General features: G+C 34.6%; 1 protein-coding gene across 3 annotated transcripts in view; it reads left to right on the top strand.

The window, feature by feature from the left end:
• IBTK (inhibitor of Bruton tyrosine kinase) overlaps window positions 1-25,423 on the top strand; it is a 90,721-nt gene that overhangs the window by 40,983 nt on the left and 24,315 nt on the right. For all 3 annotated transcript variants that reach the window (XM_043439721.1, XM_043439722.1, XM_043439719.1), the window contains exons 16-22: window positions 47-143; window positions 8,249-8,350; window positions 10,800-10,917; window positions 13,706-13,766; window positions 20,236-20,357; window positions 21,943-22,055; window positions 23,917-24,065. In XM_043439721.1, coding sequence (XP_043295656.1) covers window positions 47-143; window positions 8,249-8,350; window positions 10,800-10,917; window positions 13,706-13,766; window positions 20,236-20,357; window positions 21,943-22,055; window positions 23,917-24,065 — 762 coding nt within the window. The remainder of the gene's footprint in view (window positions 1-46; window positions 144-8,248; window positions 8,351-10,799; window positions 10,918-13,705; window positions 13,767-20,235; window positions 20,358-21,942; window positions 22,056-23,916; window positions 24,066-25,423) is intronic.

Below are 25,423 nucleotides of genomic sequence, written 5' to 3'. Positions count from 1 at the left end.
CAGTGTTATTTTGTAGTTGAAAATTAATTGTTTTACTTTTATTTAGGCTTCCAGTTGTGCAGCTCTGGAAATGCCAATACATTCTGACATACTAAAAGTTATTTTGGACTACCTCTATGCTGATGAAGCTGTTGTGATCAAAGGTATTAATAAAAGTTAGGACATTTTAGATATTTAAGATACAGTTTAAAAATGATAAAATTACACAGATCTTAGTTTCTGCTTTAATTGAATTAATCAGCAAAGGCTTAAATTTAGAATAAGCTATGCAGATGATTACTAACAGTAAAGGAATGGAATAGAAAATTTTCATTACCTATGTAAAAATGAACTCTATATGAATTGTTAATAATGGTTGAGGTTAGATTTAACATTTTCATACCCAGCTACTTACACGATTGAGATGAAAAATTGACAACAGGGAGTGTGGTTCTTTCTTGTCTGTTTTTCCCCTCATGTAATGTGTCTGAAGTAAAATAAATAGACTAATAATTGAACTGAATTTTATAAAGAGGATGCATTTATATGCTTTGTCAGGAACACACCCGTGTTTTATTTACCAGGTGTCTTTAGTCATAGGAGTGATACACTCTGTTTTCTGTATATACCAAATTTTCTTAATCAGTTTGTTGATGGACACTTAGGTATTTCTGTACTTTAGCTATTGTGAATAATTTTGCAGTGAACATGGTAATGCAGGTGTATCTTCAAAATACAGATTTCAGTTCCTTTGGCTAAATACTCAGAATTGGGATTACTGTATCGTATGATAATTCTAGTTTTAATTTTTTAAGGAAGCTCCATATTCTTTGCATAGTGGCTTTACCAGTTTACACTCCTCTCAACAGAGCAGAAGAGTAACCTTTTCTCTACCTCTTCACTTGTTATCTTGGTTTTTTTTTGATAATAGCCTTCCTAACAGGTATAAGGTGACATCCCCTTGTGGTTTTGATTTGCATTTCTCTGATAAACAGTGACGTTGAGCACCTTTTCATTTACCTGTTGGCCATTTGTATGTCTTCCAAGGACAAATGTCTAAGATCTTTTGCCCATTAAAAATAAAGTTTTTATTTTATATTGGACTGTCATTGATTTATAACATTGTATTAGTGTCAGGTATATAGGAAACTGAATCATTTATGCATATACATGCATCCTTTTTCAAATTCTTTTCCCATTTAGGTTATTACAGAATACAGAATATTCCCTGTGCTATACAATAGGTCCTTGTTGGTTATCTGTTTTGAATATAGTAGTATGTATATGTCAGTCCCAAACTGCCAATTTATCCTTCACCCCAAGCTTTCCCTTTTAGTAACCTGAAGTTTGTCTTCTAAGTCTGTATTTTTTTGTTTGTTTGTTTGTTTTTGCTGTTGAATTTATATGAGTTCTTTATATATTTTGGACATTAATCTCTCATGCTTTGCTATTATTTTCTCCCATTCCAAGGTTGCCTTTTCATTCTATTGACTCCTTGGTGTGATTTTTGGTTTCACGGAACACCACTTGTTTATTTTCACTTTTGTTACATGTGGTTTTGGTACATCTAAAAAATCATTGCCAAGGCCAGTGTCTAGGAGCCTTTCCTGGTTTTTCTTCTAGGAGTTTTTTGGTTTCAGGTCTTAGATTTAAATCTTTAGTCCACTTTGAGTTGATTTTTGTCCAGTTTCATTATTTTGCATGTGGATATTAGTTTTTCTCATATCCTTAACTGAAGAGACGGTCTTTCCCCATTTTGTATTCTTGACATTCTTGTCAGAGGTTAATTAGCTGTATACATGAAGGTTTATTTCTGGCCTATTTTATCTCATTGGTCTACGTGTCTCTTTTTATGTCAGGGTGTTCCTGTATTGATTACTCTAGCTTTGTAGTAGGACTTTGAAATCAGGAAATATGACAGCTCCAGTTTTGTTGAACTTTTTCAATATTGTTTTGGCCATTTATGGTCTTCTGTGGTTCCATGTGAATTTTAGGATTACTTTTTCTGTTTCTATGAAAGGTACCATTGTAACTTTTATAGGATTTCATTGAATATGTAGATTGCTTTGGGTAGAATGGGCATTTTAACAATATCAGTTCTTCTAGCCCATGAACATGAAATATCTTTCCATTTATTTGTATCTTCTTTGTTTTTTCAATGTTTTGTAGTTTTCAGTATGCAGATCTTTCATTTCCTTGGTTAAATTTATTCCTAAGTCTTTTATTCTTTTTGATGTGATTGTAAAGTGGATTGATTCCTTAATTTCTCTTTCTCTTAGCTCAGTGTTAGTGTATAGAAGTGCAACAGGTTTTTGTATATTGATTTTTTTACTCTGCAACTTTATTCATTTATTATTTCTAATAGTAAAAGATGCCACCAAAATACTATTAAAAATAATAAATGAATAAATTTACAGGGTTAAAAACAAATATACAAAAACCTGTTGCATTTCTAATTTGTTGACAGTTTTTATGATGAATGTATGTTGACTCACAGAGTCGGACATGACTGAGCAACTGAACTGATGTTGAATTTTATCATGTGCGTTTTCTGCAACTATTGAGATGATCATATGATTTTTAACCTCTATTCTGTTAATGTTGCATATCATCTATATTGATTTGCACGTTTTGAACTATCTGTGCATCACTATCTGTAAATCCCACTTGATCATGGTGTATGGTCCTTTTAATATGCTGTTTAATTGTGTTTATTGGTACTTTATTGAGGGTTTTTATATACACACTCATCAGGGATATTGTTCTGTAATTTTCTTTTAGTGAACTTGTCTGTCTCTGGTAGCAGGATAAGGTTGACCTCATAAAGTGAATTTGCAAGTGTTGCCCCCTCTTTGATTTTTGGGATTAGTTTAAGAAGGATTTATGTTAATTTTTCTTTAAATATTTGGTAGAATTCACTGATGAAGCATTGTGCTTTTGAACTTTTCCTTATGTGGTAGATTTTTGATTGCTGATTCATTCTCCTTATTCTGTTATTAGTCTGTTCAGATTTTCTATTTTATTATTCAGTTTTGGTATGTTTCTTGTTTCTAGGAACTGATCCATTTCTTCTAGATTGTCCAGTTCATTAGCATATAGTTATCCATAATAGTCTCTTATGATCCTTTATATTTCTGTGATATCATTGGTAATGTTTCCTCTTTCATTTGCAATTTTATTTGAGTTTTTTTCTTAGTCTACTTAAAGGTGTGTTAATTTTCTCTCTTCAAACAAGCAACTTTTTGTTGGTCTTTTCTTTTGCTTTTCTGGTGTCTGATTCATTGGTTTCTGCTCTATCTTTAGTATTTCCTTCCTTCTGCCAAGTTTGGGCTTTGTTCTTCTTTTTATAGTTCTTTGTTGTGTAAAAACCTTCAAAGGTTGTTCTTTTGAGTTTTTTTTTTTTTTTTAGGGCATTTGTCAGTATAAACATCTTTCTTAGAAATTCTTTTGTCCTTTAAATTTTGATATGTTGTGTTTCCCATTTTCCTTTGACTCAAGTATTTTCTTTACTTTTTCTTTGACTTCCTGGTTATTCAAGACCATCTGAATTTTCCAGTTTTATTCCTATTTTTCTAATTTTATGCCCTTGTAGTTGGAGATGATACTTAATATGATTGCAGTCTTAAATTGTTGTTTTGTGGGTCTACACATGGTCTCTCCTGCAGGGTGTCTTGTGTACATGTGAGAAGAATGTCTGTTTTGCTGCTGTTGGATGGAGTGTTATATTTATGTCTGTTAGGGTGATTTGGTCTATAGCGTTGGTCATATCTGCTGTTTCTTTGTTAATTTTGTCCGGGTTATTTATTCATATTGAGTATGGAGTATTGAAGTCCTCTATTATTTTTAAAAATGTTTGTGTTTACTTGTTTATTTTTGGCTATGCTGGGTCTTTGTTGCTGCACATGGGCTTTCTGTAGTCGTGGAGAGTAGGGGTTGCTCTAGTTGCAGTGCGCGGGCTTCTCGTTACAGTGGCTTCTCTTGTTGCAGAGCACAGGCTGTCAGAGCTTGGGCTCCGCAGTTGCAGCCTGTGGGCTCTGGAGGGCAGGCTCAGTAGTCTGGCACGTGGGCTTAGTTGCCCCGCGGCATGTGGGACCCTCCCAGACCAAGGATCAAACCTGTGTTCCCTGCATTGGGAGGCATTTTTTTAACCACTGGACCACCAGGATGCCCAAAGTCCTTTCTATTATTGTATTCATGTCCATTTCTGCCTTCAGCTTTTAATATTTCCTTTATATAGGTGCTCCAACATATCTAATGGAGTTTTTTCTTTGTTGTTACCATGAGGCTTACATGTAATATAATCATGGAACTGGAAGTGTTAGTGGCTCAGTCATATCTGGCTTTCCGACTCCATGGATTATAGCCTGCCAGGCTCCTCTGTCCATGGAATTCTCCAAGGCAAGAATATTGGAGTGGGTTGCCATTCCCTTCTCCAGGGGATCTTCCCAACCCAGGGATCGAACCCAGATCTTCTGCACTGCAGGCAGATTCTTTACCATCTGAGTCACGGGGGAAAGCCCTAATGTAATTATAACAATCACAACTTTTTTTCTGTATTTCTTTTAATTTCTGTGTGGTTGATTTACAGTATTAGTTTCAGGTGTACAGCATTGTGGCTCAATATTTTTATTGATTATGCTTCATGTAAAGTTGTTAAAAAAAACAATGTCTTTATTTTTCTGTCCTATAAAATATATCCTGTTGCCTTCTCATTTTATACATAGTAGTTTTTAGATCTTAATCCCATAACCTTACCTTGCCCCTCCGCTTTCCCTCTCCCCAGTGGTGACTACTGCTTTGTTCTCATTGTCTGTTTTTGTCCTTTTTATATACATGTGTGTTCTTTAAATTCCACAGTTTCACATACAAGTGATAACATGAGGTATTTGTCTTTCTGACTTATTTCATTAAGCATCGGAGAAGGCAGTGGCAACCCATTCCAGTACTCTTGCCTGGCAAATCCTGTGGATGGAGGAGCCTGGTAGGCTGCAGTCCATGGGGTCGCTAAAAGTCGGACATGACTGAGCGACTTCACTTTCACTTTTCACTCATGCATTGGAGAAGGAAATGGCAACCCACTCCAGTGTTCTTGCCTGGAGAATTCCAGGGACGGGGGATCCTGGTGGGCTGCTGTCTATGTGGTCACACAGAGTCGGACACGTCTGAAGCAACTTGGCGGCAACAGCAGCATTAAGCATAATATCTTCTAGATTCATTATTGAAAATGACAGAATTTCATTCTTTTTTATGGCCAAGTAGTATTACACTGTATGTGACACACACACATATATGTATGTATACATACATGTAAACACCACATCTCCTTTATCCATTCATTGGGTGATGGTTTTTTTGGTTGTTCCCTTTCTTGGAAGGGATGACAGAGGATGAAATGGATGGATGGCATCACCAACTCAATGGACATGAGCTTGATCAAACTCTGGGAGATGGTGAAGTACAGGAAAGCCTGGTGTGCTGCAGCGCCTGGGGTTGCAAAGAGTCAGGCACGACTTAGTGACTGAACTACACCTATCTTGGCTGTCATTTACTGCTTAATTTTGCATTCAGATTTTCTTCACTCTTAGTTCCTCCCCCCCCGATAATTATTTTTTTTTCCAGATTACCGCTGATTTTATTTTTTTTATATACCACTAAAGCATTTATTTGTTTAATTATTGGAATATACTTGATTTACAGTGTTGTGTTAGTTTGAATCAGTTATACATATACATGTATCCACCCTTTTTTAGATTCTTTTCCCATGTAGGCAATTACAGAGTATTGAATAAAGTTCCCTGTATTAATAGGAGGTCCTTATTAGTTATCCATTTTATATATAATAGTGTGTATATGTCAATCCCTATCTTCCAGTTCCATTATTTCTTCAAATATTATGTTCTTTCTTATTTGCTTCTGTGAGTCCCCTATGTATCTTTTTATAGTATTCCATAAATCCCTTATACACAGTTTATTTTTTACTCATTATTTTTTTTCTGTTCTTCATATTGGATTATCTCAGTTAACCTGTAGTTTCTGTCTTTATTGATAGTCTTCATTTCTTCTGATGCTTTCTTTTAAATTTTTAGATGTGATATTTTAAATTTGTTTTTGGACATATTTAAAATAATTGATTTAAACTCTTTGTAATAGTTCAGGATCTTGGCATTCTTAGGGACATTCTCTTGACTATTTTTTCCTTTTTTTGCCTATAGGCCACACTTGACGTTTCTCTTTTCATCTTTCATAATTGCTGGATCTTAGTTCCCTGACCAGGGCTTGGCAGTGTAATCACACTAACCACTGAACCACCAGGGAATTCCCATAATGTAGCAACTCTTGAAATCAGATTCTCTTTCTTCTCCAGGGGTTATTTTATTTATTTTTTCTGTTTATTTAGTGACTTTTTGAAGCTAATTCTGTCAGATTGATATTCTTTGTCATATGTGACCACTGAGGCCTCTGTTTGTTCAGCTAATAGAGTTTTCCTTAAATGTCTAAACCAGTAAATTTCCCAGCCTACGCCTAGGAGTTGTTTGTGTGTGTTGTGACGTGGCTTCAAGAGTTTGGGGCCTTCCTAAGTGTTTTCTGGGCATGTACACAGTCCTCCACATTTGTATGGCCTTCTAGATTCACAGGAATATGTTAAAACTTTTCAAAGCCCCTTTTAGACACTTTACTAGTCAGCTTAGACTGCTACAACAAAATAACAGACTGAAATTTATTGTCACAGTTCTGGAGGCTAGAAGTCTCAGACCAAGGTCTGGCAGGATTCTCTTCCTGTCTCATACACAGGTTGTGTGTATAATTTTGTTATTATGTCCTTACTTGTTGTGTTGTGTAACAAGCCTCTTGTTATGTGCTTACTTGGCTTTTCCTCAGCGCTTGTGTGTGAGTGTGTATGGAGAAAGAGTGAGACAGCACACACACGTGGAACAGCTTTTTGGGGAAATATGGATAGATCTCTGTCTCGTAGAAAGAGACTAATCTCGTCAGATCAGGGCCCTACCCTTATGACTGCACCATGTGAATTTTCAGGGGACACAAACATTCAGTCTTGACAACATCTCCTCCCTGAGCTATTCTTTTTAAGTTTTTTGACCTGCCTCTTGTTTGCTCTGCCCCTCATCATTGTCTTGGACAGCCTCAGTGTTAAACAATTGCTATTTGTTTTTAATAAGTACCTTTTTCTGCCGCTGTTCACACTGAGCTTTGAGTCAGGTCAAATAAACCCCTACTGGTGGGGTTTCCAGGAAACTGCCAGATAGGTTAAATAATAAGTTATTTGATAATGTTGCCCCACAACTGTTCTGTCACCTCCAGTGTCTGTACCTGCTTATTTCAGCCCATGATTGCAGGAATGATGGCTTTCAGGACTACTGTTGAGAATGGAGGAGAGTAGGATCTAAGTAGGAGGAGCCAGGGTGTCCCAAAGCTCACTGTTCTTAGCAAGATTCAGCCAAGTTTTTGGAGTCAGTGCTCCCTGATTATTGTGAGCCTTTGGCTAATTTCTAGAATTCTGAAAGAGTTGATTTTTGCTCATTTTTTGTAATAATTCTCATTGCTTTGGTAGAAGAGAAGAATTTTTGACGTAGTCCTTAGTCTCCCATTTATAGTGACTTCGCCTCTCATTTAATGTTTTTTCTGCTTTAATTTTTTTCTTTTTAACCATTTTTTTCTTCCTATGGTGTTTTTTTTTTTTTTTTTCCTATTTATATTACTATTCTGGCAGTGACTCGGGGGCATTTTTAAGGTCATAAATAGTACATTGGACCAAGGTTATGTTAAATTAAGGAACTTCTCTATAGTTTAAAAGTACTCTTAGATGACCAGTTTCATTTTAAATAAGCCTAAGAGCTTTATTCACCTCTGCCGTCCCTTGCTGTATGTGTGTGTGTGTGTTTAACATATACCTGTATATTATTTTTGATGATGAGAATTGACTTTCCCCCCTGTTAGTTTCTGTAACAATAATGGGAGATTTTAAATAAGGCAGGCATTCTAGCCCTTTAGACTAAAAGAGATCTACTCAAGTTCCCATTTTATGGTCCTAATGTAAACCAGGGCATTTTGATGGTTTTGTGTTTTTATTTTTAAACAGTTTTCTACCTATAGATAGAAATATTTTATCATACTTACAATTTCAGCATTTAGAAATGAATCATCTTACCTCTCTTTTGTAGTATTTTGTAGTATCGTAATTACTTGGACTTTTTTCCTAGGTGTAATGTTTACAAAATAGTATGAGTGACACTTTTTTTTTTTTTTCCAGAATCTCAAAATGTGGATTTTGTTTGTAGTGTTCTTGTGGTGGCTGATCAGCTTCTCATATCTCGACTGAAAGAAATTTGTGAAGTAGCATTAACTGAAAAACGTGAGTAATTTTGAATTAGAATCTTAGTGTTTTCTCAGGTTGATTCAGGATTTATGATATTTTATTGACTTTATGATGCAGCTTAAGTAAAATGCCTGTTTTTATATCATGAAAAATGTCAAGACAGTTAAAATTATTTCTTGTCATCATTTGTAAGCACATCCTTATTTCAGAGATGTTAATATGTGAATACATGTAAATCTTATAGTTGAAATATGTTAATTTTTTTGAAATATCATAAAACTTGAATAATAAAGATGGCATGAAATTATTTTGCAATCTGAAGGATGAGAGTTTGAAAGTGGAAATTCTTTGCACTTGCCCTGGTCTGTAAGTCTACACTTAACTACCCTGTTATTTACTGGAATTTCTTTTTTTTAAGCCACGTCGTACAGCTTACGGGATCTTATTTCCCCATCAGGGATGAACTTGTGTCCTTGGCTGTGCAAGTACAGAGTTCAAACCCGTGGACTGCCAGAGAATTATATTTGCTGGAATTTTTGTGTAACCATCCCATCAATGTATTTGATCAAAAGTATCTCTTTTTCTGAAGCTCTTACTTCTCTCTCTGCTTATTATTTCAGTTATTTGCAGGACTGTCATCCTAACACTGAACTTTGAAAGCCAAAGTTATTTCTTTATTATTTTGTGCCTTACATCCAAATTTCAGCTGTCAAAACTGATCAGTCTCTTAACTGTGTTGATCACATTTCCCCCACCTTTTTTTTCCTCACTGTCACTATGCTAGTTGAGATCACTGTTACTCGTCCCTTCTGTGTAGTGTCATAGTAGTCTTTTAAGTCCTCTTTCTCTCTTCTGACTTCTCTTTCTTTAATCTTCCTATAGGAAGTGGTTAGTGTCTTCTCCTATTCATGTTTTTAATTGCTTCCTCTAAGATAATGGTTAAATTTCCTTAGCCTGATAACAAAAGTTTCTTGGCTTTCTAATCTTATCCTGTTCTCCTTCTTTGCCTCTTAAGGAAGTGTGAAGAGATTTCCTGTTAGATTTTTCTGATTTGTACTTGCTAATAGTTTAACTTAGCTCAGGTATCTTATTTACTCACTTGAGTTCTGTGGAGTATCTTCTTCTTGGTTGTCAAAGAGAGAGCAACAGCTATGATCTTAAAAGCCAGAAAAAGGAAATACAATTGTCCCTCAGTGTCACAGGGATTGACTCCAGGAGCCTCTGCAGACACCAAAATCTGTGGATGCTCAGGTCCCTTGTGTAAAATAGTATAGTATTAATACAGTGAATACAGCTGGTTCTCTGTGTATGGAACTTGCTGGCATGGAGGACCAGCTCTATATTAAAGGACACAGCATGCAGTAGGTATAAAATATACAAATTGAGGATATTTTCAGTTGTTCGGTCAACTTTCCTGTTATCCTTTGGATATTCTTTCTTGGCTCCTGCTGCACAGTTGCCCCTGTTAATGAATTTCTTGATCATCTTAGAATCTAGCAAGAGAAGGATTCAACAGAACCTTGGTGTCTGTTTATTGGGCAGTCCTTGAAACCAGCTGAACAACTCTTTATAAAGTTTTTATATGATTCATTTTTATTTCCGTGAAATAAATAGTTGAGACTTTGGGTCAGTCCAGAGTGAGGCAGAGATCATTATTGTCTGCATATAACTTTTGACTGAGTTACAAGAGAGAAAGAGAAAGGAAATGGAGGAAGCCAGGTGTAGAAAATAGTTGTGTTTCTCTGTTGGCTGGGGCTCAGAGGAAATAAGAAAAGGGGATTTCAGAAGCCAAGTTACATGTTAGGTAAGCAGAATATTCTTGGACAGTCTCCAGTAAAACACACTTCGTATATATATATACATTTACAAGGATTATAACAAAATTTAGCATCTTTTGTGCAGTATGCCAGATTGTGCACTGGCATGAATGATAATATAGTAATATTTAAATGTACTTATTTTCTAAATATATAGTTTGTGTTTATATATGTAAATATATTCACATAAAGTCTGATAGTTGATTTAACATAAATATATTTTATAGAATGATTCCTTCACTTTCTGTTAGTCATATCTTTTTAGTTTTATAGAAGAGGAAATAACTGTTCTGTGACATGTAAATGAAAAGGAGTGTTGTTTATCAGTGAAAGTTAAAAATACTCCAAAAAGTTTAGATGGAAGATTGTCAGTTCTTACGTGTTTACTTTTAGATGACACTGTAATGCACCTTTTCTATTTTCTTTTGCTTAAAATTTTGTGTGTGTTTATTTTTCCTCATAATGAATCATTTAAAATTACTTTGGCATATCGGGTTGGAAAATAAATTCTATATTTGCCCCAGTATAACTTTTTTTTGGCAGGACAGTACTTTCAGTTTTCCTTCTTCTAAATGTTCAAACCTGACAAGTTAAGAAATAAGTATGTTTCATTTGCTATAGTTAAAATGCCTTTCATCTTGTTTTATAGATCTTTTCTTCCTTTGTAGTTACCCTTAAGAATGCTGCTATGCTGCTGGAATTTGCAGCAATGTATAATGCTGAACAATTGAAACTCTCTTGTTTACAGTTTATTGGACTGAATATGGCAGCTTTACTTGAAGCAAGGTAGGTTGAGTATTATATACAGACTGTTGCAAAAGCACTTATTTATATATAATAGCTATTATGTTAGTAATTTGGAAGTGAATAACAATAAATCCTAACTTTGTAGAAAAAGTGAAAATGTAAGACATTTAATCATTTCATCAGTATTTGGATGCTTAATATATGCCAGCCATTGCTACAGTACTACAGTGAACAAATGGACAATATCCTTGCCCTCAGTGTTATAGGAGCTTACATTCTGATTGGAAGGTTATGGGACAATATTATCACAAATGTATTTGTATATGTATTCATACCTCTCTGCTTGTTTAGGCTAATTTGTAGCTATGTAGTTGTTACCTGTCTTTTGGAAACTATCTGTTAATACTAATTAAGCCAGCACTTAATTACTTCACATATATTTATGCATATAATTTGTTACTGGTTGATTTCTATTTTCTCTTTGTATTTATTCTCTTTTAAGATGTTCCCTATACTATGTATTGATTCTTTGGTCAAACTTAGTGTGCAGCAGATGGCCTGAAAAATTTAGTTGGTCTGGTTTATTGCAAGCTGGTACATGTGTGCAAGCTTTGATGGTAATGGAATATTCATTATGAAAAATGACACATGTTACAAGTTAAACATTATATCCTATGTTATATGCTAATATTTCACATTATATTGTTGTTTACCTGGATGAAAGGAATTTGATAAATGCTAATGATTTAGGAGTCATAGACATTTTAGAATTAGAAGAATCTTAGGAAATTTAATCCCATTCTTTTCAACTATTTTAGCAGTGGAATTTTTTAATGAAATAAATTTACAGATTCATTTTTTAGTGTAAGGTCAAGATGTTATTACATTTATTCACTATAAAGTCAGTGATAAGAAGATGAGTCTTTTTGGTGAATACAGAAATTTCAGATTAGAGTTTTTGGTGTCAGTTGCATTTTTAAAGTCAGTATCATAATAATTCTGTATTTTGTTTTAATTGTAATAATAGGTAACACTTATTGCCATAAAAGTAGTTATTAATAATAACTAATAGTAGTAATATAATAATAGTTACATAATAATAGTGATAATAATACTACCATGTGCCAGGCAGCATTCTAGAGGTGTTGTATGGATTCTCATAATTTTTATGAAAACCTTATAAGGTAGATTTTTTTTATATCCTCATATGAGGATGAAAAAAACCCATGAAACTTTTTTTGCAAATAATCAAGAAAAACCTTGATTCATATAATTAGAAGTGGTAACAGTTGTTTGATAACTAACCTTTCAAAGTCAGGATGATTTTTAATAAAACTAATTTCAAAACATGTTTGAAATAAAAGTTTTCTACTTTTTTATAAAGGTGAATCACAAAGAGATTCTTAATAATTGACATTTAGGGTCTATTTAGAAGAAATTCTTATGGCCGTTTAATCTTTGTTACTTGGTGCATGCTTTCTAAATACAAATTACTAGTATGGGATGTTAGACAATGTCATTTAAAATGCCTCTGGTATTTTAGTGTCGGAACAAAGGTTTCAGAACAAATTCATTTACTTTTGCTGACATTAGTAATTCTAATCATAGCAATTTTTTTTCATTATTGCCAAATTAAGCTCATTTAATATGTCAGATAAGAATCAACCACAGTGTGAAATGAACACCATATCTAAAATATGAAAAATAAAATATGTGGAAAATGATGTGTCACACTACTGTTTTTCATTTATTATGTTGTGACAAATTTGTCAGCTGAAGTATTAAGGGTGGCACATGTGCTGTGTTGAATAATTTTACATAAGTAGACTTGCATAAGTTTCATTAAAATAAAGATTTGTTTGTATAAATGTAAACATTTCTAGTAAAATATGTGTTTTTCAGAAGTGTAAATAAATATGCAAATAGATGTTAAGAAAGGAGAGCTGCATGTAAATTGATGTAGCATTACAAGTTAATTATCTTTAAATGCTAAAAAAACGGTATGGTACAGATTTGAATATGCTTGTTGCACATTGTCGTTTAGTTGCTAAGTCATGTCTGACTCTTTGTGATCCCGTGGACTGTAGCCCACCAGGCTCCTCTGTCCGTGGGATTCTCTAGTTAGGAATACTGGAGTGGGTTGCCATTTCCTTCTCCATGTTTCATATTAGTTGTAAAAAAGTTTGAAGTTTACTTTAGAATGAAAACTGATTTAAATTTTTACTGATGCCTCAAAGTATCAGTAAAATTCCTTGAAATCTCTTTGAATTCAGTTGAACTAGTCCAAATGTCATTTTATACATGAAGATCTTAAAACGTAGAGAGATGAAGTGAGTTGCTCAAGATAATGTAGATGATTAGAAACAGTGATAATTCTGGATAGAATTCAGGTACCTGATAGGCCATTGTTCTATCAATATAATACTCTTTTGTAGGATTATAATAAATTATGCTAACTATAATTAATTATATATTACATATGATTATATATTACATATAATTATATATTATAATTATATTAATTATTACTCTTTAAGGATTTTAATTTGTGGAAAATGAAAGTTGAAAATTTATACTTTATTATGATAGAAAATATTTTTCTATTATTTGTAAGAGTTGCTTGAGTTTTATTCAGTATGTTTGTCTGTTTGCTGTATATTTGAAATATATAATCACACATACTTCCAAAAAGAATTTGTTGCTGCTGATATATTAAAAAATAAATGTTACTTATTCAACTATATAAAATGTCTCTATATATTTGAAAATCTTACCAGGCATTAAATTACTTGAGTCTTAAGATAGAATTTTATAATTTATTTTTTAGATCTCTTGATGTTTTAAGTGATGGTGTTTTGAAGGACCTTTCTGTGTTTTACCGGAAAATGGTAAGGTTTACTTTTTTTTCAGTTACAGTATCAAGTGAAACAGTATATTTGGCCCAACTTCTCAGTAGAACAAATTCCTAATGAATTCTGATTCATTAGGATCTTTTAAAAATGAGGTCATGAGACTTAGGTACCCACTGTACAGGTAAACCTGATAATCAAAATTAAAGATGTCCAATGATAAAATTAATGTCTATTTAAATTCCTTTATAAATGGAATTTATGGAAAGTTTCAGGGTCTTGTTATTTTTCATTTAGCAAAGATCTGGAAATTATAAAAACACGGGCTTTTAGTGGTTTTATTTATTTTTATTGGGGTAATGTTGATTTATAATGCTGTATAGGTTTCATGTGGACGGCATTATATTTCTGTTTCTGTGTACCCTGCAGGTTGCTTCCAACCAAGAATTTAACTTCTGTCTGTCAGCATATGGTTGATCCCTTTTACCTGTTTCACCACCTGCTTTTCCCTTTCATAACCACACTGTGTTCTCTGTACAAAGGGAATTTTGGGGTTTAGTTTACTCATTTATTTTGTTTTTATTTATTAGTGTTTTATATTCCATCTATGAGTGAAATCATGCAATATTTGTCTATCTCCATCTGACTTATTTCACTTAGCATAATACCCTCATGGTCTATGTTGTTGCAAATGGCAAGATTACATCTTTTTTCATGGTTGAGTAGTATCCCATTGTATGTATATATATGTGTGTGTGTGTGTATTTATATATGCAAATGCATATAACACAGGTTCTTTATTTGTTCATCCCTTGATGGGCACATACAGTGCTTCCATATCTTGGCTATTGTAAATAATGTTGCAGTGAACATAGGGGAGTATGTATCTTTACGAATAAGTGTTTTTGTATTCTTTGGATGAATACCCAGAAGTGCAGTACCTGGCTATAATATGGTAGTCTGTTCTTAATTTTTTTAGGAATCTCCATCCTGTCTTCTCTAGTGACTATACCAATTTAAAATCTCACTAACAGTGTACGAGAGTTCCCTTTTCTCCACATCCTTGCCAACACATGATATTGTGTTGTCATTTTGACCCTAGCTCTCTGATAGGTGTACAGTGATATCTCAGTGTGGTCTTGATTTGCATTTTCCTAATAATTAATGATGCTGAACATCTTTCCATATGCTTGTTGGCCATCTATATGTCTTCTTTGGAAAAATATGTATTCAACTCCTGTCCATTTTTTGATCAGTTTTTTTGTTAAATATATCATTGAGTTCATATATATAAGTTGTTTTTTGATATATCATTTGCAAATCTCTCTTCCCATTTGATGATTTCTTTTGCCCTGTAGAAACTAGTTTGATGTAATCTGATTTATGTTTGTTTTTGTTTTCCTTGACTGAGAAAATAAAAAGATACTGCAAGACTCATATCAAAGTGCATGCCACCTATGTTTTCTTTTTTAGGAGTGTTATGGTTTCAGGTCTTACACTGGAGCCTTTGATCCGCTGTATGAATTAATTTTTGTCTGTGGTGTGATAGTGGTCTAGTTTAATTTGTTTTGCATGTGGCTGTCCAGTTTTCCTAGCACTATTGACTGGAGATTGTCCTTTCTCCATTGTATATTTGCTCCTTTGTTGTAAATTAGTTGTCCATATATGCAAGTGTTTATTTCTGAACTTTAATTCTGTTTGGAGATCGTTGTATTTATTTTTCTGTCAATATCATGCTGTTTTGATTACTGTGGCTTTGTAATATAGTTTGAAATCAGGGTGTGTGATACCTCCAGCTTTGTTCTTTTTAATCAGTGTTGCTTTGACTATTCAGCATCTGTTTTGGTTCCATATAAATTTTAGAATTTTTTGTGAAAAATGTTCTTGGGATTTTGATAGGGATTTCATTGAGTTGGACTGCTTTAGGTAATATGGTAATTTTTCCGTTCCATGAGACTGGAATATCTTTCCGTTTATTTGTATTTTCTTGAATTTCTTCTGATAGTGTCTTAGAGTTTTCAATGTACAGATCTCTCATCTTCCTGTTTAAATCTTTTCTTAGGTGTTTTATTCTTTCGTTGTGATTGTAAATGTGATTGTTTTCTTAATTTCTCTTTTTGATAGCTTATTCTTAGTGTATAGAAATGCAACAGGGTTTTGTATGTTGATTTTGTATCCTTTGCTTTGCTGTATTCATTTGTTATTTCTAACAGATTTTTGGTGGAATGTGTAGTGTATCTGTGTATGTGTAAAATCATGTCATCTGCAAATAGTGACAGTTTTACTTCTTTCTTTCCAATTTGGATGTCTTTTATTTCTTATTGCCTAATTGCTCTGGCCAGCACTTCTAATACTGTGTTGAATAAGAGTGGTGAGTCAGCATCCTTGTCTTATTCCTGATGTTAGAGGATAGCTTTTAGTACTTTGCCATTGAGTATGTTAGTTGTGGATTTTTCATATATTATACCCACTTTATTGAAAATTTTTATCCTAAATGGGTGTTGAATTTTGTCAAATGCTTTTTCTGCATCTATTGAGAAGACCTCATGATTTTTATGCTTTATTTTGTTAATGTGGTATATATCACATTGATTTGAGGATGTTAACAATTCTTACATCCCTGGTATAAATCCCATTTGATCATGCTGTATAATTCTTTTGATGTATTATTCAATTCAGGTTGCTAATATTTTGAGAATTTTTGTATCTGTTCAGCAGAGATACGGGCATGTGATTTTCTTTCTCTGTGTTGTCTTTGGTTTTGGTATCGGGTGATACTGGCTTTATAAAAGGAGTTAGGAAGCATTCCCTCCTTTTCAGTTCATTGAAAGAGTTTTAAGATAGGTATTAAATCTTTGAATATTTTGTAAAATTCACCAGTGAAGCAGTCTGGTCCTGGATCTATGCTTTTTAGGTGCGTTTTGATTACTGTCTCAATCTCTGTATTCATGATTCATCTATTCAGATTTTCTGTCTCTTCATGGTTCAGCCTTGGAATGTTTTATTATTCTAAGAATTTGTCCATTTCTTCTTGGTTTTCCAATTTTTGTATTCTCTTATACTCTTACATTTCTTGGTATCATTTTTTTCTTTCATTTTTTATTTTATTTATCAGGCCTTCTCTTTTTTCTTTGTCTAGCTAATGATTTGTCAATTTTATTATCTTTTCAAAGAATCAGCTCTTACTTTATCTTTTCTACTGTCCTCTCTTCCTGTTTCCTTCCTTCTACTAGGTCTTTATTTCCTTTGGTCTTCTAGTACCTCTAGGTATAAGTTTTTATTTTTTTGAGGTAAGCCTTTATTGCTACAAACCCTTAGTACTGCTTTTGCTGTTTTTCATAGATTTTGGTATATCATATTTTCATTTGTCCTCTGGTAGGATTTTGTTTCTCCTTTGATTTCTTCAGTAACCCAGTTGTTCCGTAGCATGTTGTTTATTACATATTTGTAGTTTTTCTATCATTCTTGTTCTTAATTCCTATTTTCTTATTGTAATCAGAAAAGATATTTGATAGGATTTTGGGTTTCTTAAATCTGTTGAGACTTTTTTGTGTCCCAACATACAGCTTATCCTTGAGAAAGTTTCATGAGCATTTGAGAAGAATGTATATTCTGCTTCATTTGGATGGAATGTTCTGTTCAAATTTGACCTGTCAAATATATCCAGTCTGATGTTTCAGTTAAGGCCACTGTTTCCTTGTAGACTTTCCTTCTAGATTGATCTATCTGTTGATGTATATGTGAAAATCGCTCAGACGTGTCTGGTTCTTTGTGACCCCATGGACTATACAGTCTGTGGAATTCTCCAGGCCAGAATACTGGAGTGGGTAGCCTTGCCCTTCTCCAGGGGATTTTCCAGGAAGACCAGGGATCGAACCTAGGTCTCCCACATTGCAGGCGGATTCTTTACCAGCTGAGCCACAGGGAAGCCCACTCTTGATGTAAGTGGGTGGTAAATACTCCCTACAGTTATTTTGTTGCTGTCATTTCTCTCCCTTTGGGTTGATTAATAGTTGTTTTATATATTTTATAGTTCTTAGGTTAGGTACACATACATTAGTAACTTCAATGTCTTCTTGATGAGTTGTCCTCTTTATAACTGTATGCTGACCATTTTTTGTCTGTTACATTTTTCGGCTTGAAGTCTGTCTGGTGTGAGGATGGCTATACCTGCTTCTTTTTTGCTGCCATTTGCTTGGAGTATAGCAGCCCATCTCTTCACTCTGAGCTTGTGTTTCTCCTCACAGCTGAGGTGTGTCTGCAGGAGGTAGCATAGAGTTAGTCTTGTTTTTTGGTGCTTTCACCCAGTCTCTGTCTTCTGATTCACGAATTCAGTCCGTTGCATTTAGGGTGATTATTGATAATGAGGAGTTGGTCCTGACATTTTATGTTTTGTTTTTTGGTTGCTTGACATCTCCGTTGTTTCTTTTTCCTTGTGTTTTTGTCATTTTGGTGTGGAGGTTTCTTTGGTCTTTTTCTCAGTGTTTTCTTTTTTTATGTTTCATATCTCTGCTCTGTAGGATAAAGTTTTGTGGTTGTCCTGAGCTTTGTAAAAAAACAGCTCATAGAAAAAATCTTTTTTCTGCTGGTTACCTTCCTTTACCTGTTCAGTTTTTCTCATCCTCTTTTATGTTTTTGTTTTCTCAAATTATCCCTTTTTATGTTGTGAGTTTGCTACCAAACAGGAATGGCTTATAGTTCTTTTTCTTTTTTTCTCTGTTTAACCTTTATGCTCTATAGTTTCCTGGTTCTATTTATCATCTTGCTCAAAGTTTTATTTACTTTTGTCTCTATTAAAGTACTGCTTTCAACATGTCTTGTTACGCAGGTCTAATGTTGATGAACTCCCTCAGCTTGTTCGTTGGAGAAAGCCTTTATCTGTCATATTTAAATGATATCTTTCCCAGATAGAATATTCGTGGCTCACAGTTTTTAATCTTTTAATATGCTGAGACTGTCATTTCACTCCCTGCTGGCCTGTAGAGTTTCTGCTGAGACATCTGTTGATAGCCTAGTGGAGGTTTCTTTATAGGCCACTGTCCTTTTTACACTGCCTGCCTTTAAAAATCTTTGCTATTGACTCTTAGCAATCTTATTATTTATTACTTGTCTTGGAAAAGGTCATTTTGTATGAGGTAATTTCATGTACTTGTATATCCAGTTCCTTCCCCAGATTTGGGACTTTCTCAGCTGTTATTTCTTTAAATAAACGCTCTGCTGCCTTCTCCCTCTCTTCTCCTTTTGTGTTACTGATTACCTTAGTGTCATCCTTCCTAAAAGAGATAGGTCTTGAGGAATTTCCTCATTTTTTAATATTTTGTTCCTTCTTTTTCTTATACTTGTATCATTTCAAGATTTCTATCTTTGAGCTTGCTAATTCTTCCATATATTAAGTCTATTTCTATTTCTAATGCATTATTTATGTCATTTGTTAGATTCCTCAGCTCCAGTGTTTGTTTGGTTCTTTTTTTTAGAGTTTCTCTTTGGTAAAGGATTTCTTCTGTTCATTAATTTTATTCCTGAGCTCATTAAACCACCTTTCTGACTTTTCTTGTAGCTCCTTGAGTTAACAGCTGTTTTGAATTATCTTTCAGTTATGTTGAAACACTCTGTGATTCAGTTTGGTTTCTGGAGAGTTATTTTCTTTTTTGTGATACAGTGTTATTGTGGTTGTACACGGTGCTTGATGAGTTATTCCTCTGCAGGTGCATTTGAAGTTGATGATAGGTTGGAAGTTGGAGTCCTTACTCTTGTTTCCCAGTAGGTGGCGTTATAACACAAGGTTTTGGTTTCTTCCCCGAGTTGCGTCCGATTGTATTTTCTAGTTGGCACTTTCCGGCTTCCACTGGCTCAGTGAGAAGTGTGTCAGTGCCTTGCCTGTTCCTTCTGTGCCTCCCTGATCCTTACTGCCTTTCTTCTGCCAGAGCTGCAGTCATCACTGGGATGTGGGGCCCTTCCCCAGCGTCTGGGATTCTTTGAGTGACGGTCTCCTCTGCATGGGGGGAGGAAGAGCGTGAGAGTGGTAGGAGCAGTTTCACAGGTGTCTCTACTGTGTCCGGTGTTGTGTAAGGTTTCTGGGCTCCGCCACTGTGGGAGGTGGGGGTAGAGGGCTGGGGTCCAGGGCCCACTGCCACTGCTACCCGGCGACCTGGGGTTGTGAGCACCAGCACCCCTTTCAGGAGGCTAGAGACGTGTGTACCGCCTTGCCTGCTGCTTCTCGGTTCTCTGAAGCTGTGGACTCAGCTGCCATGGTGAGAGGCCCAGGATTGCAGGCACCGACTCCACTCTTAGTGGTTCTGCCTCCTTCCTCTGTGTGTTCCAGCCTGCACCTTTAGACGTGCAGATGTGTGGAAATCTCTGGCGTCCTCGTGTTGGACAGAAGCACCTTTCTTGAGCTCTGGCTGTTTTACTGGTTGTAGATTGAAGGGGCGAGAGAAAGGTAGGTGATGTAATTCCTCTACACATTTAGTAGAATTTATAAGAAAAAGTAACATCTTTTTTCTTATAGATTCCAGCAATGGAGAGAAGAGTCATTACACCATATCAAGATGGACCAGATATTAGCTATTTGGATGTAGAAGATGGAGATATCTTTTTGAAAGAAGAAGTCAATATGGAACAGAATTACTCGTAAGCTTTAGATTTGGGATTTTTTTTTTTTTTTCCGTTTCTTTTCTCCTTCCCCCATTCCCAATCTTGGACACTGTTGGCACTTTTGTACTGCCACTGAAAGAAAATGTGAAAACGTAGAAAATAGGTATTTATGTCCATTCTTAGCCTTGATATGACTGCATAATTAATATTTGCAGATATAACAAAATTAAGCATAAGCATAAAAGGAATATAGGCTTCCAGTTTAATATGTTGGGTTGAATAAGTACAGTTATCTTAGTACCTTTCCAAACCCTGCAGAGAGCATAGTAAAGAAATGAAAAAGGCATGTTGTGCTAGAGTAGAGAGAACAGGAAAGGAGTGAATGTCAGTCAGGAGATGTTAATGTTTTGGAAGTTAGAAAGTGGTTGTTGAGCAATAGTGACTTAGAACAGAAAAGACAAAACAGAATTCTTGACAGGCTTAAGAATTAGAGGTACTAGGTTTATGAAGACTAGTGTACCTGGTTGGATTTCAAAAAGAGCACTGTTTGAGAATTTTTCTAAAAGCATTGATCTATTCCTGAACCAAGTAAGTGCCTCGCCTCCATCTTGATAGAAGAGAAAAGGTTTGCCTTCTGGGGAGGGTGAACCAAGGGGATTCATCAGCCATTCCTCTGGATCCCCCAGTATATTAGAGAACCCTACTAGTTCAAGAGATACGATCTATAATGCCTGGCATTTGGGAGTCCTCTGATAAAATATCCCAGGTTCTACATAATCTCCCTGTTGACTGTTTGACAAGTCAGGTTTAGAATTTCCAGCCTGTGTTTTAGGCTAGTTTACCAGCTGGTTATAGAATTACTCTCCCTTTACTTGGTAAATGACCTGTTAAAATTTTGGTATGTTCAAGTAATTTACTACATATGAGTGTATATATATGTAAGTGTATAATAATCAATTATGTTGCTCTCTGAAAAGTTCCTCTTGGTTCCAGGAATTTTTTTTAACCTCTTTTCTGGAGTTTGACGGTACCTGTTGGGCTACTTGATATTTATAAATGTCTGACTTGGATGTATGATGTGTTACCACATTAAAAGTGATCATAAAATTAACTCTGACTTAAGTATATTATCCTTTACAAAATAATAGTATTCATAGCTGACCTGTGTTAACTGGGGATAAATCATGTGATGAGATTTATTATTTTTAGATGAGATAAGATACTTGTAGTTGTCATCGATAGTGTTATTTTCCTTTTCCTGGTTAATAATGCTTACAGCATCGCATGAAATGCTTTAAAAATTATCACCAACTATTTCTAGTTCCAGATCATAGGTTATAGTAGCTTGTATGTGAACATGTACAGTATTTTACTTCTCAGAGTATTTCATATATACCACCTTGTTTCTGACTTTCACAGAAATACTAGTTACTGTGTGATAGTATCACATTGAAGTTTAGTGGAACTCTGGGCCACGTAGATAAATGGGACTCTAGAGCATGTGTATTCTTCTGTGTTTTCTGTTTGATCAAGCTGTATTCCATTGCTCAAAATTTCATTGTTCTGTTTTACCTCTAACTTAACTTTTTAAAAATGACTTTTATGTTTGCTTTTTTTCTAGGGAAAGTATGTTCAAGAAGACAAAAACAAAAGCGAAAAAGAAGCCACGTAAACGGTCAGATAGTTCTGGAGGTTATAATCTTTCAGATATTATTCAGAGTCCGCCATCTGCAGGTTAGTGGAACCTGTTTGAGGGTGTATTTTCTGATGTAATCTTTCACGACTCTATTCCTTATCTAATTCACTTAACATGTGTTGAATACCAATACATGCCATTTGCTGGGTCTACAGAACCAGATAATCCTTGTCTTAGGGAGGCCACAGAAAATGGTGTGTGTTGTGGTTAAGTACTCTGATACCTGCTCTGTGAGAACAAGAGAGGCACCCAAAGCAGCCTGAGATCTGTTAGAGGACATGTCTGTTAGAGGACAGCGATAGCTGGGCTGGCTCTTGCAGAGTAAAGAGGTTAGTTAAGAAGAGGAGGCAGGTTGACGTGGTAAGAGAACAGGGCAGTGTTTCAAGCCTAGAGACAGTAGAAAGATTGCACATATCTTATGCACACAGTTCCGCTTGGCTCGGCCATATCAGATCTCTGCCGATAGGAGATGGGTGGGAGAGGGTCAGACTTTGGAAGACATTAATTCATAATACTGTCTAGTGTTACAGTCTACACTCAAATTTCCCTACTTGTCCAAAAATGTTTTTATAGTCTTTTTTGTTTTAATGTAAAAGAAAATCTGATGTCTTACTAAGATTGACATTGCCTTTGCTTATTAATGTCTTTTTAGTGTTTTTACACTAGAGTAGCACCCCCTCACAACGTTTTGTTCTGTTTTCAGAAGTTAAGGCCAGTGGCGGTATAGACTACCCTATATTGTAGATTCATCTGATTAGATCTAAATTAAACTACCTAAATTTTAAGTTTCTTTAGATAAAAATTTGAAGTGTAAACAAATAATGACTGTACAATATGGCTTCAAGGAATAGTAGGTGTATCTGTAGCAGTAAGACAAACTGGTGCAATTTCTATCCACAGTATTTTCTTTCATAGTCAGTCAGCTTTATACAAACAACTTAAGCACAAGTGAAGTATTTGACATGTTTGATAAATAATGTGAAGAATAATTGCTTTAGGTAATATAAAAGATATTTACTACATATCTTGATTCCTATTTTCGGACCTTTACAAGTTTAAAATTCTGTGATTTTTCATTCTGTTACATGAATTACCTCACATCCTTAGAAGGAAGCATAGGTACATTGATGGGAAGGTATTTAAATGGATAGACAATCATGGAACTAGTGATTTTCTAAATACCTAAAAGGTTTATGGAAAAAGCAGACATTTGGTTTGTTTTAAATGATATTGTTAGCACATGTGTTAGAGTCATAGCATTTCAGAGTTGGAAGAGACGTTAGTAGTGAACTAATTTATGCCCCTTCCTTTAAACTTGAAGCAAGGTCAGAAAACTTTTACGTGATTTCAGGTAGTAACAGACAGAAGTAGAATTTATTTTCTTGATTTCCCTTTGGTATTCTTCCTGCTATACTACTCTTTCTGTGGCCAAAGCAAATAATGATTGAAAGGTTAAATTTAATACGGGCCAAAAAAAAAAAAGACCATTCTTGAAGAAATTTTGAGTATGAGGCTAATTTCATCAAGGATGGTTGTGTGACAGCTTAGTTTTTGTGTTGATCCTTAAAGTTAGAAGACATTATTTATTAGATTAATTTATAATTGACTTTTGGGAACATTCCACTAGTAAATAGACTCTTTTTTATAGAAAGAGTAGAGTTTACTTATTTTTGCCTTCCTTTTTTATCTTTATGGGGGAAAATATTCTGAGTCACTTCTTACATTAGATACCAAATAACAATCTTCCTCATAGTTGATATGTAGTTGAAATGAATAAAACTTGTTTTAAAACCTCCATTTCAATTTTTTTACTTCATTAAATTATTTGGTTCTTTAAATGTAATTCATATATGTTTAATGTATATGTGTTTAAATGTTTTAAAACTTTTTATCTTTTAGGATTGTTAAAGTCTGGTAAGACCAATTCTGTGGAGTCTCTTCCAGAACTGTTGACATCGGACTCTGAAGGAAGCTATGCAGGAGTGGGTAGTCCTAGAGATTTACAGTCTCCTGACTTTACAACAGGATTTCATTCAGATAAGTCTGAGGTTTGTCTTTGTTTTTTAATGCACTATTTTCTTCAAATTCTAGTCTGGAGACGGTTTAGTCTTTCATTGTTTTTACTCTAAAGTGAAAGTTGCTCAGTTGTGTCTGACTCTGCGACCCCATGGACTATACAGTGGAATTCTGCAGGCCAGAATACTGGAGTGGGTAACTTTTCCCTTCTCCAGCGGATCTTCCTGACCCGGAATTGAACCGGTGTCTCCTGCATTGCCAGCAGATTCTTTACCAGCTGAGCTACTAAGAACCCAGCATTTTTTTACTGGGCTTTTTTACAAGTGTTTTACTCTAAAACACTCCTCTAACTGGTTTATAAAATATATATATATATATATATATATGAAACTAGTGACAATACATGTAATATTCATTTTCTCAAATTTGCCTAATGTTTCTACTCTTAAAGATTTTAATGGCACTGTTGAGCTGTTTATGATGTTATATTTCTAATCTTTCTACATTAAATATAATATTGATATAAAGTATAGCAATACTGTATAGGCAGTTGAAATATATGTGTATGTGTAGTTGCTCAGTCGTGTCTGACTCTTTGCAACCCCATAGACTGTAGCCTACCAGGCTCCTTTGTTCACAGAATTTTCCAGGCAAGAATACTGGAGTGGATTGCCATTTCCTACTCCAGAGATCTTCCTGAAGCAGGAGTGGAACCCATGTCTCTTGTGTCTCCTGCATTGGAGACAAGATTCCTTACCAGTGGCACCACCTGTATATTCATGGCTGGATTACTTGAAATTTATTTTTTGGAATGTCAGTTAATACCAGCTAAAAACCAAGGAAAATGATTTTGAAAATGAGCTGAATTGCAAAATCTGTTTAATATCTTTCCTTCATGGTAATAATTAGAACAATGCAATCTGAAATGGAGTTCTTCTCCTAGTCTAGCATAATTGACACCAAGCTGCTGAATTCCTAGTCTAGTGAACTCTGGGGAGGCCATATTTTAGACATCTCTTAACATTTTATTCCATAGTTGTTAATCTACAGGGAATGAAAACATCTAACTTACCAGATATAATCTTTTTCTAACCTCTCTGCATTCACAAAACATATCAGAATATCTAGAAATTTGTGAGACCTCAGAAAATGTACCCTTTATTAAAGAGTCTCAGGCCTCAAGGACTGATACAAAACAAAATTTTATTAAAATTTTTTATGTAGAGTAGTAGTTTGGGGGCAATTCATATTACACTAAGGTTGGCCTGGAAGACATTTGAGGTTTAAAGGAAGGTTGAAGTGCCTTTCTAGCAGTAGTAGAAGAATCTATAGCAATAGTTGTAGCATCCCTTTTGAAGTGACAATATTATTTGGCTTTCATTTTATTCAG

The sequence above is a fragment of the Cervus canadensis genome, chromosome 20 (assembly GCF_019320065.1).
Source record: "Cervus canadensis isolate Bull #8, Minnesota chromosome 20, ASM1932006v1, whole genome shotgun sequence".
In the NCBI taxonomy this organism is placed as follows: Eukaryota; Metazoa; Chordata; class Mammalia; order Artiodactyla; family Cervidae; genus Cervus; species Cervus canadensis.
The sequence above is the reverse complement of the archived record's forward strand: the minus strand, read 5'-3'. Positions and strand labels throughout refer to the sequence as shown.